Source organism: Cetorhinus maximus, chromosome 4 (assembly GCF_964194155.1).
Source record: "Cetorhinus maximus chromosome 4, sCetMax3.hap1.1, whole genome shotgun sequence".
In the NCBI taxonomy this organism is placed as follows: domain Eukaryota; kingdom Metazoa; phylum Chordata; class Chondrichthyes; order Lamniformes; family Cetorhinidae; genus Cetorhinus; species Cetorhinus maximus.
The window spans coordinates 159,359,508-159,375,700 of NC_135882.1; the positions used below are offsets into that span (position 1 = coordinate 159,359,508).

The window sequence follows — 16,193 nt, forward strand, 5'->3', positions numbered from 1 at the left end:
AAAGTAATGCATGGACTTTTACCAAGTGATCAACAAAATCCTATTCTTCACAAGGAAAGGGGACACACTGTGGGATTTGGTACCAAAGACAGTAGCAACCCTCTGATACTTCATCACTTTAGAGTTCCTTCATGTGCAAGTTCAGTGAGCGTTAGCTGGATAGTATACTGTGGAGAATATCATAGCCAAACCTAATTCTCCTCTCACCCAATGTCCACATTTGATCTTTTGAACAAAAAGGGTATTTTATAACCGCAGACACTGAGGTCAATTGCAATGCCCTAAAGTTACAAATGCCCAGATGAAAATCATCTTTAGAGTCATCCTGCTACTGTTAAGCTCTTTAAAATGAGTTGAAATAAATTGCGTTTACAAGCATTCCTCTGTATAAAAACAGCACTTAATGCATAAGCACATCTATCTGTTTTCAGAACTGCATAATTACACCGAGTACCTGCATATCTGAGGCCAGTATCTCGTACGTATTTTTCAGACAGTGCCAGTTTTGCCTGCCCAAAGTGAATGCCACACCTGGGAGACTGTAAGCGCAGTGCTTTGCTATCTCTGTATCAACAGTCTGAGCACGTGAAGGATCAGTCATTGAAAGATATTGATCCAGCAATGCTTGAGGAACAACGTCCTGAAAATATTGAGGAGAAAAAGTTAAATCAAAAATCTTCTAGATCTTGTAATACAATAAAGGGAATATTATTGTGCAATAAATTTTATGACAGTTTTGTAGACAATCACATACATATATTTCCACATTCAGCCTCTCCCTACTCTCCCAAATCTCCATTACCATTCCTTTGTAGAAAGCAGTTACTCGTGCCTATGCACAATTTCCATTAGTTGCCTAGAACTTCACCTCGTTGGAAATGCTTCATACATGAAGTCAGATGGCGAGTATTAGCGGGCTATTTGATTACGGTGGGATTACAGTCAAACTTGATCTCATCTTCAAGAACATGTAAACATGCACTTTCCGCAATGAGGTACTGATAGTACTGGTTCCTAACCACCATGCAACCCAAGTCAAGGACATTAACTCAGCCGACTCTACAAGTGAAACCCAGGATCTTAAATGATCCACAAAAATGGTAACTTTAGAAAATTAAAAGGCTTTCTGAAGGATTGGCTGAAACGTCTATTTTCTTTGTCACAGAATTTTTATTCATAATGAAACTCACATTTCAAAAGGGATGCAGTGAATTATTTACTGTACCCATTCCATGACTGTTAATCTCAAAGGTTTGCAAGTGGGTATGACCTTATCTTTCTTTGTACAGGATTCTCTTTTTAAACATGCAAAGTGCTGCTCCTGGACTATTTTCAATATATGTAAAACACTACGACTGGGCTACTTCCTTGAACATATAAAATAGCTGATTTTTTTCTTTATTCATAGAAATTAGCAGCAGGACCTTCCAACCTTCAGACAGCTTCAGGGTTCTGTTTTATATTTTGAAAAGGCAGCCAGAGAACAACAAAAATGCCCAAAGGTCAGCACCAGGGCCCATTAGTTCTCTCCCTGGCCCTGGTAGTATGATAATTATTTCCCAGTGGGGCTTTTATGTGACATTACTAATTAACCTTGCTTCATTACACAATACTAGATCTAAGATAGCTTTATCCCCAGTCAGTTCCACAATTGCTCCAAGAAACTGTCATGAAAACATTCTACAAGTTCATCAACTCTTGCCAAGTTGATTGTCCCAGTCTATATGAAGATTGAAGTCCTTCACAATTATAGAAACATAGAAACTAGGAGCATGAGTAGGCCACTCGGCCCTTCAACCCTGCTTTGCCATTCATTACGATCATGGCTGATCATCCAGCTCAATAGCCTGCTCCCGCTTTCTCCCCATACTCTTTGATCCCTTTCGCCCCAAGAGCAAAATCTAATTCTTTCTTGAAAGCATACAATGTTTTGGTCTCAACTACTTTGTGGTAATAAATTCCACAGGCTCACCTCTCTCTGGGTGAAGAAATTTCTCCTCATCTCAGTCCTAAATGGTCTATCCCATATCCTCAGACTGTGACCCCTGGTTCTGGACTCCCCATTGAACCATTGGGAACATCCTTCCTGCATCTACCCTGTCTAGTCCTGTTAGAATTTTATAGGTTTTTATAAGATCCCCTCTCATTCTTCTGAACTCCAGCAAATATAATCCTAATCTACTCAATCTCTCCTCATATGTCACTCCCGCCATCCCAGGAATCAGTCGGGTAAACCTTCGCTGTACTCCCTCTATAGCAAGCACATCTTTCCTCAGATAAGGAGACCAAAACTGCACACAATATTCCAGGTGTGGTCTCACCAAGGCCCTGTACAATTGCAGCAAGACATCTCTGTTCCTGTACTCGAAACCTCTGGCTATGAAGGCCAACATACCATTTGCCTTCTTTACTGCCTGCTGCACCTGCATGCTTACCTTCAGCAACTGGTGTACAAGGACACCTAGGTCTCGTTGCACATTCCCCTCTCTCAATTTATAGCCATTCAGATAATAATCTGCCTTCCTGTTTTTGCTACCAAAATGGATAACCTCACATTTATCCACATTATACTGCTTCTGCCATGCATTTGCCCACTCACTCAGCTTGTCCAAATCACACTGAAGCATCTCTGCATCCTCCTCACAGCTCACCCTCCCACCCAGCTTTGTGTCACCTGCAAATTTGGAGATATTACATTTAATTCCCTCATCTAAATCATTAATATATATTGTGAATAGCTGGGGTCCCAGCACCGATCCCTGCGGTACCCCACTAGTCACTGCCTGCCATTCGGAAAAAGGCCCGTTTATTCCTACTCTTGGTTTCCTGTCTTCCAACCAGTTTTCTATCCATCTCAATACACTACCCCCAATCCCATGCGTTTTAATTTTACATGTCAATCTCTTACGTGGGACTTTGTCGAAAGCCTTCTGACATGATTTCCCTTTCATAAATCCGTGCTGACTCTGTCCGATTTTGCCACTGTTTTCCACGTGCTCAGCTATTAAATCTTTTATAATGGACTCTAGAATTTCCCCCACAACTGACGTCAAGCTGACTGGTCTATAATTCCCTGCTTTCTCTCTGCCTCCCTTTTTAATTGTGGGGTTACATTAGCTACCCTCCAATTTTTGTTAGGATTTGGGCATCACAGGTAAGGCCAACATTTGTTGCCCATCCCTAATTGCCCTTGAATTGAGTAGCTTGCTAGGCCATTTAGAGGGCAGTTAAGAGTCAACTGTGGGTCTGGAGTCACATGCAGGCCAGACCAGGTAAGGATGGCAGATTTCCTTTCCATTAGTGAACCAGATGGTTTTTTTTAATGACAATCAACGGTAGTTTCATGGTCACCATCACTGAGGCTAGATTTATTACTTGAATTTAAATTCCACCAGCTGCCATGGTGGGGTTTGAACCAATGACCCAAAGCATTAGCATGGGCTGCTGGGTTACTAGTCCACTGATATTACCACTATGCCACCGTCAATTGAAATGAGGCGGGGTGATGTCGGGAGTTCCGCCCGACGTCATCCTGTGTCATTTTATACGTAGGCGAGCGGGCCCCACCCCCGCTTGCCGACCGGGAAATCATGGCCAGAATGTTTCAGGGTTTACAGTTCCTTACACACCATTTGAAAGGATAATGAACATGTTAAAATGACTAATAGGTGATTCATCACTTCTTGCAGATGTAAAACATTGTCGGATCAGAATCATGCCCAATTTTGTAGAAATATCATCCAGTGCTGGATGGAGGCTAGACATTATTTTTCAATAATTAAAAAAGCTATGCTTTTTAAACCAATAAATGAAGCCCAATGAGAACAAAAGCAGAATAGAGCTTTACTCAAAAGAGGATTCTTATTAACAAGGATCCATTCAAAGAATTAAGAAAGTTTTTTTATCCTGCCAATTTCTCTCCTTCTTTCCTGAAAGCAATTATTCTTTTGCTGGGCTAATCCCTTTAGTACCTCACCCAAGTGGTTGCGTACCCTTACAAGCAAGGGTTTCCAGCGCCATCGCTGATTTTTCACTCCCTTATTCAGGGACTTAAATTGACTATAGTATCCCTATCTCTGCCCAGCTGAAGCTAGCTAACTAAGCATAGACCAGGGGCTGAATTTGGGACCCAACTGGTCTGTTTGGCTGAATATTATGATAGAGTGGAGCTACTTAAGAATATGGGTTCACAGGATATTAAAGGCAGTGCTTCAGGTCACTGAGGCTGTAAAAATAGATCTGATGGAATTCAATGTAAAGCCTTACAAGTGATGCATGCCATAATGGGCTCCATGCTACAGGAAGAATATTAAGACTTTAGAGAATGGTAACACCATTACACTAAGATGCTGCCTGGTATTAAACAAAGTCTGGAAAAAATCTCTTTTTAAGAACAGGTTTGCTGTGCGATGCAACAGGATTATTTAAAATGATTAAAGAATGGGTAGAGAGAAGCAGGCCATTTCTGATGGTTGATACAATATTTGATGCAGGAGATTTAGAATAGAGGGGACATTTTCTAAGTATTAAAAAAGCATGGCTGTGAAATCCACTTCCAAGATTTGGTGGTTGAGACAGAACATTAGAATGGATAGTTGGATGAAGGAAAAGGGATTGAAGAGATTTGGTAACATGATAAGTAAATGCAATTCTAACTATTTCTCCTCATGGAGGCTAAACTCTGGCATGAACTAGTTTGAAAGGCAGTGTCTAATGTAATAGGTCCAACAGCTTGGCACAGATAAAGAGCATCATGGGAAAAACATGGCTTAGTTTGGAGATAATAGATCTGCACTGGGTTGGTAATAATTTGGGAAAAGTATGTGCCCACAATGATGAAAGCTTATTTTATCTTCTATTGATGAGAGCTGGAGCTATTTACATTAGTGCGAATGAAGTATTAAGTTGCAACATTGTCACCTAATGGTGTAGCAGCATATGAGACACAAGTCTTAAATTTAACACATTTAAAGCATTGCTTAGGAATTGTCAATCAGATGTACATAATATTCTACATATGAGCAGAGATATATTGCATATCCCACTCAGTTTGCTGTGCTGTCTTGAATATTTGTCAGTTTCATCACCATCTCATGCGTTTTTAAATCTGTTACTTAGGTAAAGGATAATAAGTAGAGAAAATAGCTTGTATGCAGGTACAGCAAGCAATTAAAAAGACAAATGATATGTTGGCCTTTATTACAAGAGGAATCAAGATATCTTACTGCAATTATATAGAGCCTTAGAGTACTTGGAGTAGTGTATGCAGTTTTGGTCTCCTTACCCAAGGAAAGATATACTTGCCACAGATGGAGTGCAATGAATGTTCACTAAATTAATTCCTGGGGTGGAGGGATTGTCCTATAAGGAACGAGTAAATAGTCTGGACCTTAATTTTCTGGAGTTTAGAAGAATGAGAAGTGATCTCATTCAAACATACGAAATTCTTACAGGTCTCAAAAGGAAAGGTGCAGGAAGGATGTTTCCCTTGGCCTGGTTTTGGCGGGTGGGTGGGGCGGGGGGTGTTGTCTAGAACCAGGGGCAGCTCATTTAGGACTGAGATGAGGAAGAATTCATCATTCAGAGGGTGTTGAATCTTTGGAATTCTCCACCCCAGAGGGCTGTGGAGGCTCAGTTGTTGACTATGGTCAGGGTTAATATTGATAGATTTCTATATATTAAAAATATCAAGCGATTTTGGGAGAGTGCTGGAAAATGGTGTTGAAGTAGATCAGCCATGATCTTATTGAATAGTGGAGCAGGCCCAAGGGCTGAATGGCCTTCTTCTACTCCTATTTCTCATGTCTTAGGAGCTAAACTACTTGGTCTAGCCCAATATAAAGTCCAACAGGCCATATGATCAAATAATGTTATAACTTCCATATATTTTGATACAGTGGCAGTGCAGGTCACAACTGCACAGGCTGTATTGATATACACCCCCACCTGGCAAGAAATTGCAACCTTTGAATACTGAATGTGCTCTGTGTAAAACAGGGGTCCATGATGCCAGACTAGGTGAATAATTAATGAAAATAATTTTAATAATAAGTATCTCCTTTAGCATTACTGTTAAGATTAGTTAACCTGCTACATTTAATTACCTGAATTTTAGATTTTTTATCGTCTTCAAAACTGCTTTGCCTCCGACAAGAGTTATCTTGGATAAACTGAAGCCTGCCTTCCAGGTTCTATTGATGGAAGGAACACTGAATGAAACAAGTTTGAATTTGAAGTGGAGTTCAACATGCTGTACACATGAACACAAAAGGCTGACATAAGACTACATCACAAAAGTTCACATATACTAAATCAAGCAGTTTTGTTTCAAATTGGTTTCATATAACCACTAAACCCACAGAGGCATCCCATTCCTTGGACTCTCAGTAGGACTTAGTTAACTCACTTACCAAAAGTGAGAATGATTGAAGGATCCACAAAAATTAGGATTTAACAAGTTAAATAAATGTTACAAGCATGTATTCCACATTTTTCCCAGCTTTAAAACTGTGGGTAAAAGGTATTTGTAATACGTACAACATGTTGGGGCAAACATAGCTGCATTAAAATGCAGAAGTTTTATAAGTTACAAACTAACACAATCCAAACTTGCAATAAAGTACATTTAAAAAGCAAAAGCTGTAGACTCTAACTATATTTATGAAGGAAATTATTTCATCGCCCCACATTGTATTAATTGCAACAATACTTGATTTAAGAATAGTAGGCACAACTAGTGAGTGCTGCGGGGTCAGCCCAATAAGAACAAAAGAAATTGCAGTAGGAGGCCTGGAGATCATTGTTGATCATACACTTCAACACCATTTTCCCACCCAATCCCCAAATTGATTGCAGTCTTGACTATAGCCAATGGCTAAGCACCCATAGTCCTCTGCGATATAGAATTTAAAAGATTTACCAACTCGAGTGACAAAACTGCTCATCTCAGTACAGAATGGTCAACCGCTTAATCTGAGACTATGCCCCTATTTCTAGGTTCTTCAGCCAAGGGAAGCAACCTCACTGCATCTACTCCATCAAGCCCTCTTTAGGATTTCAATGAGATCCCCATTACATTCTTCTAAACTCAGTATAGGCCTATGCTACTCAATCTGTCCTTGTAGAACAATCCTCTCATCCAGGAATCAATCTAGTGAACCTTAGTTGCACCCCTTCTAAGATATGTACACCTGTCTTTGGCTATGTACATAGTACTCGAGATGTGATCTCATCAAAACCGTGTATAAATGCAGCAAGGCTTCCTGACTCAGTCCAAACCCCGCCCCCAGCAATAAGGGACAATATACCATTTGCCTTCCTAATTGCATGCTGTGCCTGCAGTTAATTTTCATGTATAAGGATACCCAAATCCCTTGAACATCAATGCTTAATTGTTTAGTATGAAAATGTAATTTTTTACTCTTCCTACCAAAGTGGATAACCTCACATTATATGGCACCTGTCACCTTGGCCACTCACTTAACCACTTGTAGATATTAATTACCTGCCCACACTGATGCTTCTCTGGCTGAGGACAATTCTTTCTCATTTCATCAGGATACAGTTTTGATTTAGCAACGTGCTCCATTAGGTGTTAAGAGAGGGAACTGCTAAACTCATTGTGCACCTGGATTTGGCAACAGACGACTGGGGTAAACTGAACTCAAGCACGGCTCTCTACTTGTCCGCAAAGTTGTCAATACTGCACTTATTTAAAAACCCTTTTTGTTTCTTTAAAAACATACTGTAAGCTTTTCACAAACTGCTCCACACTTAAAATTATCTTTCATAACCTCACCGTCTCAAAATAAGTGAACACCCGATCATCTGGTACCACTGCTGAAAAGGGAGATGCCTCCTGTGTTTGTTTGGTGCTATACACTGCATCACTTACACAGTCTTCCTGCAAATAATCAGAAACAAGTGCGATAAAGAAGCCTTAAATAACCTTTGCTAAACTTTCAGAATTCAAACAATTCAGGCATTCAAATTGTTATTAGTCTTACACTAAGTAGCTAGCATTTTGCTTCAAAAAGGGAGGTGTGGCAGGGCAAAAAAACAGATTACAGAGAAAAAAAATTGGTGCATCTTAATTCTGATCAGATAATTAAAAAAAAAAAATCACAGAATCAGCTTACCACAAGCTGCAGAATATGTCTAACTGCCAACAAAGCAGTCTCATCCAAAATTATATCAGCGTGGAAATCAATTGAACTTTTGACAATCTTGGGTCGCAGTACAGCATCGAGTTATGAGCTAAAAGAAACACTATTAGTTTCTCAACCAGACTCCTTCGTTTTGAACTGATGTTCAAAGTCTAAACTACTGCACTCAAAGAAAAATTGGCACCACATATCATGAAAGTGGTCAAAAACACAGCTTAGCAGTAACTGAATGTTAAGTGCCAAGCAGCAACCAAAACAAATTCTGAACTACATACTCAAAGAATGAGGCAGAGAAAGTCACACTAAAATTGTGCTGTGCTCTCTCTGCACAGGCAGCACCTAGAGTATTACATCCAGTTTTGGTCATAAACACAAGAACATTCAAGTTTGGAATTTGTTCAAGAGGCGGTTGACTCTTAGCATCATAAGAATGATTCACGAGCAAGAATTGGAGAAATCTGGCTTTTCTCCGTTCCAAGAGAAAGCCCTGTGTGTGTAAGATTTAGTAAACAGTCTCCAAAGGACATTATGGACCAATACTTGGTTTGCCTGCAAAACCAACAGGATCAACCAACAAAAGGCAAATTTGGGATTGATGTCAAATAAGAACAAATCTGCAAATGCTGAAAATCCAAAACAAATAGAAAACGTTGGAAATACATAGCAGGTCCATCAGTATTAGCAGAAGGATGGATTGTTACTCTGGCCGCAAGCAGGGTCATCATTCATCTTTCAGCTGGGCAAAGGATCCGAACCCAAAACTGTGCCCCTTATTTTTAGATACCGAGGGATCTGCTGCGTATTTCCAGCATTTTCTGTTAATATTACCGATATCAGGAAGTTCTTTACACTGATCAACAGGTGAAATGGGTTTCTGCAGGGAACTACAGGTTGGTTCTGAATCCAAAGTTCAAAGCATATGGGTCTTGTTAATTTGTTTATTGTGTGCTCCCAAAGGGAATTAGATTTAAAGCCAGTTTAAAACATATTATTAAACTTTCTTTTTGTTGATTTGTTCTTTCTTAACAAACAAAACAGCCTCACAGCAATAACAATTCAGCTTTGGTCAACCAGTACATTTAGCCAATAGCATTTTTTTCAATCACTAAGGAAACATATGATCCCAAAAGTTCATGAGGGCTAACCCCCTACCTCAACAGTGGCTGAAATTTCAGCAGTTAAAGGCACATGGTCTTGGTCAACATTTATAGGGTCAACTTTCATAGTATCTGCTTGCGACTCGGTTTGGTTACACAGTGGTTCCACAGATGTTTCTTCCTCAAAATCAAGAGTGGAAGCTCTGAGGGCAGCAGTTAGAACATCCACTTGTGCTGTTGGGCAAAACAATACACGTCACTTTCCCATTCTCTAGTTTTGTGATCTAGACATTCATGTTTATATAATCTTTAGATAGATGGATACGCTCAATTTAGGTCAATACTGTATTAACTTCATAATTCTTAAAAAATATATACTTACTGTCAAATATTTGTGAACTATGAAAAATATTGTTGATGGATATATATTTGTTAGGTGAAGGTGTTAAAGGTTATGGAACCAAGGCAGGTAGGTAGATAGAGCTCTGACACAGATCAACCATGATCTAACTGAATGGTAGGACAGGCTTGTATGGGAGAGTGGCCTACTCCTGCTCGTATGATATACTGAAGACAGGCAGGTGACTTACTCACATTGCACTGCTCTATAATGTGCTGCTAGGAGGTGCACAACAGTGTGACCGATGTTGTCATTTAAAAAACAATCCAACCTCGGATCTGAAACCACTGTCACCTCAAAGTGAAATTCCATAATTGACCACCTCCATAGCTCAGCCCCACACAGTCTCAAACAGAATATTTACCAGCTTGATGTCTTGTTCTCATCTCGAGTTGAACTTTAGTTTCTACATGCACTGCATCACAAAAGTCGCTTACTTTTGCCACCGTGACAAACTTTCAAAACATGCCTTTGCCAGCTCTGGACTCCGCTTTTCATTTGTTCAACTTGCTGGCATCATCCTGTACCCTTCATCACTCTGCTGCAGCTATCCTGTTCTGTACTGTCCAGCTCACTCATCATCCCAGCGTTTGCTGATTTATATGAACATATGATTGAATATATGAATTAGGAGCAGGAGTAAGCCACTCGGCCCTTCGAGCCTGCTCTGCCATTCAATGAGATCATGACTGGTCTGATTGTAACCTCAACTCTATATTCCCTCTTACCCCCATAACCTTACACCCCCTTGCTCATCAAGAATCTATCTATCTCTGCCTTAAAAATATTCAAAGATTCTGTTTTCACTGTTTTGAGGAAGAGAGTTCCAAAGACACTCAACCCTCAAGAGAAAAAAATTCTCATCTCTGTCTTAAATATTATTTTATTTCTATAAATTTACATCAGATTCCCCAGTAGCTCAAGTTTCAAACCTATTAATATCTTTGCCCTCGTCACACTTCACCATCAGACTCTACTTCAGTTCTGCATCTATTTCTCAGACTGAAGTGTTTTATGCAACCTCTTTCCCTTTCATCCTAGTGATGGCACAGTATTTAGCCACCTGAATCCCATTCTGTGTAATTGTCTCCTTAAATGTCTGCCTTGTGCTCTCCCACAAAGATAAAAATTCTCTCAAGACACCTCAAAATCCCACTCTCCATTCAAGCTTTTCATCAGTTCCCCTTTCCATTTTCAGTGAAGTGCTTGGATTGTGCTTTTTTGAAAAAAGTAATTCAAAAGACATTTCATAATTGAAAGCTGCTGAAGGAGGAAAATTTCAGCTGCAAACATTCTTGTGTCTACTATATTCTTGTAGTGTTGAGTGGCATCCCACCAAAAACCTAGGCTTGTTTTTCCCCCCTTTTTTCAGTTGTGCACTTCACCCGTAAGGCCTGAATGTGCAGTGTTCAAATTAATGTATTTTTATTGGCTTTAGGGAAGATTGCGTCTTTAAATTGTGTTTATCTTTGTATTAAAAAATTCTTTCAAGTACATTCACGGTTCTTGGTTTTTTTTTTCCAGGAGTGGGACATGAACCCACAACCTTCTGATTCAAAGGCGAGGGTGCTATGAACTGAGCCACAGCTGACACTGTGCACTGAACTATGTCCTCATGATTAGATTGCATGAACTTTAATGCCCATCTCAAGTTGGCCTGAGAAGATGCTGGTTGGCTGTCTTCTTGAACTACTGCAGGTCATGTGGTAAATGAGCTCCCACAATGTTGATTTTGGCACAGCAATGTTGAAGGGCATGTCTATATCAGGATGATGTGAGAATTGGAGGTGGCAATTCTCAAGTGCTAACTATATCCTTCTCGGTGATGCAGGTCATGGTTTGGAAGGTGCTGAAGGAGGTCAGCTGTGGCTCAGTTCATAGCACCCTCGCCTTTGAATCAGAGGGTTGTGGGTTCATGTCGCACTCCCGGAAACCAAGAACTGTGATTGTGCTCGAAAGAGTTGCAATCTGTGACTGTTGATAACTCGAAAGAGTTTCTTGAGTGTTGTTTATACAGGCGCTGCCCCATCCAATTAAAGGGAGAATATTACATTACTCTCCTAACTCGTGTCTTGTCAATGATCTTGATGACAACTCCCTCCTTCACATTGCTTGTTATTAGCGGATAGGGTAGTAATTGGCCAGGTTGGGATTTGACCTACTTTTTGTGCACAGGAAATACCTGGACAATTTTCCAATTTTCGATACATGCCAGCTGTGTAAGTGCATTGGAACAACTTGGTTAGGGCATCACATTTTGAAAGCAGAGGACAAACTTCAAAGTTCATGCAATCTAATCATTAGAGCATAGTTCAATGCACACCTTTTTAAAACAAAGATAATCACAATTTGAAGATGCAATCTTCCCTAAAGGCAATAAAAATACATTAATTTGAACACTGCACATATAAACACATACTTTAACAAATTCTCATGTGTGCCTGCATTTATAAATTTACATTCTATCTCACTTTTAAACATTTCAGTGGGCTTTGCATCCGTAATTTGAGGCACTGCACTCCACATAATTCCACCCTTTGAACAATCAAGTTTCCCTGGATTTGGCATTAGCTCACAATCAAGATTATGCCCCCATATTTTGAATTTCTTTACTGAAAGGGAAGAGTTCTTCCTAATTTACCATAATAAATCCTTTCATTAAACACCTTAATCAAATCAACCCTTAACCTTCTCAAGGATATGACTCAACTTCACTCAATTTATCATAGTTCAGCCCTATCATCTATTTTAGTGAATTGCTCTAAACTGAATGTTCCAAGTGCTGTTTCACCAGCTTTCAGCATAACTATGATTTTCTCCCTTGTGATGCCTTACCAGAATGCAACGTCAAAATAGGACTTTTTTCACTTCTATCTGCACTCATTTTGATTTTCATGACTTAGGTAACAAACTAAAATCACCCCTCATCCTCAGGGGTTTCCATTTAGATTACACTACCAAATGCAATTCTTGTGTTTGAAATATGCTATCACACACTTTGTTTCATTCATTTGCTTTAACTCTCCATCTGCATTTAATTTTCTGCTCTCTTCATAATTCATCACACCCTCGTTTCAGTACTGAGGGACTAAAGGTTTCTTTACAGGACATGTTACATCAATGCCCTGCTTACTTCATCAGATGGGCACAAAGATCCATTCAAAGCAAGAGAGAGAGCCTGCACAGGCCCAATGGGCAGAATTGGCTCCTTTTGCGCTGTATCGCTCTCTGATTCTCCTTCCTCAAACAATACCGAAGTAACAAAATAATAGGTCATGCATTTAGTTTGCCATTTCTTCGACTATGCTGTGCACAATTCTCAAAGGCAATTAGGGATGGGTAATAAATGGTGGCCTAGCCAGCGACATCCCTCCCGTTAAAGAATAAGATTGGCTACTATGTTTGCTGACATAACAGTGACTGAAATTTTAATGGTTGCGAAGCTCTCAAGAAACCTGAGGATTTGATAAGACATGATATAAATGCAAACTCTTTAGTTTCTAGTTTAGTGTGCATATTCACAAGCCTATATGTATCTCCACATATCTCAAAGTTTAGCAAAGAATCTCTTCTGCAGCACTGTTAACATACATTTTAAGAATCCATATGACTCTCATTGTCATGCTCTTTTCATTATCTAACATTTAGAACTATCACACATTTATATAGAGGCAAATATTGCAGGTCTGACAGTCATGGATGAAAAGGTATCCATAAATGAAATGCATAAAAATGCATTCCTTTAAAAATTCACATGAAAGGTAACTTTTTAGAAAGTTGTCTGCTTGATGTCCATCAAATATCAATTTTTATATGCTGATTAAAATAATTTTCAAATAGCTTTTATCAGATGGAGAACAACTCGGTAATATTATAAACATCCAAAGGCACTTCACGGAGTGTTGTTAAACAAAATCTGACACAGCCACAAAGAGCTATTAGGACAGATGATCAAAAGCTTGGTCAAAGAGGTAGATTTTAAGCAGCGTCTTAGAGGAGGAAAGAGACATGGAGGGGTTTTGAGAGGGGATTTCCAAGCTTGGGACTTAGACAGCTGAAGGCACAGTGATTAAAAATTGAAACGTGAAAGAAACGTGAATAAGATGAGCGCAGATATGCTGTGATGGTCGGGCTGGAAGTAGTGAGCAAAGATTTTGAGTACAGCTGGCACGGTGTCAGTGCCCATAGACTTTGCTGTATCCAGTGTGTTCAGCTGTTCCTTGGTAAAGAGCTGGAGCAGACTCAACGGGCCAAACAGCCTTTTGTGCTGTATCCATCCTATGATTTTATGATATCACGCAGAGTAAATTGAATTGGTCAAAGACTGGCATCCATAAGTGCCCAGTGAATACACAATGGTTGCAATTCAGCCTAGTCTCTTCGCACTGACATGCTGGGTTTTCCATCATTGAGGATGGGGATGTTTGTGGAGCTGCCTCCTCCAGTTAGTTGTTTAATTATTCACCACCATTCACGACACTATGTGCTAGGCCTGCGGAGCTTTTATCTGATCAATTGGTTGTGGGATCGCTTTGCTCGGTGTATAGCATGATGCTTTTGCTGTTTAGCATGCATGCAGTCCAGGGTTGTAGCTTAATCAGGTGAGCGCCTCATTTTTATGCCTGTCTGGTGCTGGCATGCTCTCTGACACTCTTCACTGAACCAGGGTCGAGGCCTTGCTTGATGGCAACAGTAGATTGTGGGATATGCCGGGCCAAAAGATTACAGATTGTGGTTGATGGCCAACAGCACCTACTTTACGGATGCCCAGTTTTGAACTGCTAGATCTATTCTGAATCTATCCCATTTAGCATGATGGTGCCGCCACACAGCTCAATAGGGGGGTGGGGTTGCCCTCAGTGTGAAGATAGGACTTTGTTTCCACAAGAACTGTGTGGTGGTCATTCCTATCAATACCATCATGGATAGTTGCATCTGTGATAGGTAGGTTGGCATGGTGAGGTGAAGTAGGTCTTGCCCTCTTGCTCGTGTTCTCACTAACTGCCACAAGCCCCTTCTGCCAAGTCTTCAGGCCTTGGCCAGCTCTGTCAATGGTGGTGCTATGAAGCTACTCTTGGCGATAGAATTGAAGTACTCCAATCCAGAGTACATTCTGTGCCCCTCTCCTCAGTGCTTCTTCAAAATGGTGTTCAACATGAAGGAGTACTGATTATCAGGTGAGGGAGGGAGGTGGGTGGCAATCAGGAGGAGGTTTCCTTGCCCACGTTTGGAGTCACATGTAGGCCAGATCAGGTAAAGATCCCAGAAGGACATTAGTGAACCAAACTGGTTTTTATGACAATTTGGTAGTTTCATGGTCATCACTACTAAGACTAGTTTCTTTTCCAGATTTTTGTTTTATTAATAATTGAATTTAAATTCCCCCAGCTGCCATAGTGGGATTTGAACTCATGTCCCCAGAGAATTAGTCCATGTCCAGTAACATCACGCTCTGCTCATGTTCCCCATTAAGGGAAGAAGGGCAAATCCTGAAGAGAGAGAAATGTTAACAATATGAATAACTTGGGAGCCATGAAGAGAAGTTGGGTGGTCAGCAGTTTTGAGAGAAGTGTTAAGCAAAATAAAAAACAAGCTTTAATATACTAAATGATCACATCTGAACTGCAGCTTTTCAGTTCAGAGATGCTACTTCTACAAAGAAAAAGCAAACCAATTAGGTTGTGATGGAAAAGCACTGGAAGACCGTTTTTGGTAAATATGGTAAAAAATGAAGAGGGCACTCAGTAGAGCACATAACGCCATCACACTGTGTAAAGTCAACATTATTACAATTACACAGCTTGAGTATTGCTGAAAGAAAAAGGCACACTGTCAAAGCTTTTAATCTCACTCATCAGGACAGATGCAAGAATTCCAAATTTCAAAGGGAAGAACAATTTACACTACATGAGAAAAAGGGTGCCAATTGGTGGGCAAGTAGACTCTGATTGCCCATGGCATTGCCTCGACTTACGTACCAAGAAACAGTTGCCCCTCATGCTTTTGTTTAATTGAAAAAGGCGCAATGCTTAGACATATACTGATTACAGAGGACAGAACCCTATGTATGAATATACATAGCTTCTAGCAAGCATAATAAGCCACACAGAGCTCAGCTGATTATGTTAAATTGGTTGCTCATTTAATTCTTAGCACACTCAGGATTGTTCAGTAAGTGCTATCCAATTGAGGAATCGCATCTAAGGTCAGACATCATGTTCTGAGTTTTGCAAGCATGGGCTGGTCAAGTACATTCAGTAGTCTGCCTGTTATGAACAGCCAAAGGGACCTGTACGATCAGCCAGTCATTGGGATGTATGGCCTACATACCTGGCATTGCACTGGCACTGGAATTCATACACCACATTATTCATTTGTGTGGTAGGTAGACCGTCTTTTTGGCTTGATGGCAGAACACAGCTCTTATACAGCTCTTATCAGCAAACTTGTAAATAGGTCACCACGCAAACTTGATGCCGAAAGAGGGCACAAAGCTATCCTGCGGGATAATGGCTACCCTGATCAAATCAT

At 40.2% G+C, this 16,193-nt stretch overlaps 1 protein-coding gene across 6 annotated transcripts in view; it reads right to left on the minus strand.

Moving 5' to 3' along the window:
• LOC144679977 (serine/threonine-protein phosphatase 4 regulatory subunit 1-like) overlaps positions 1 to 16,193 on the minus strand; it is a 72,971-nt gene that overhangs the window by 17,100 nt on the left and 39,678 nt on the right. For all 6 annotated transcript variants that reach the window (XR_013576466.1, XM_078541006.1, XM_078541009.1 and 3 more), the window contains 4 exons: positions 9,318 to 9,496; positions 7,799 to 7,903; positions 6,105 to 6,191; positions 455 to 640 (listed from right to left, as the gene is read on the minus strand). Coding sequence is in view for 5 of the 6 variants with exons in the window: in XM_078541006.1 (XP_078397132.1) it covers positions 455 to 640; positions 6,105 to 6,191; positions 7,799 to 7,903; positions 9,318 to 9,496 (557 nt within the window). In the remaining variant the exon portion in view is untranslated. The remainder of the gene's footprint in view (positions 1 to 454; positions 641 to 6,104; positions 6,192 to 7,798; positions 7,904 to 9,317; positions 9,497 to 16,193) is intronic.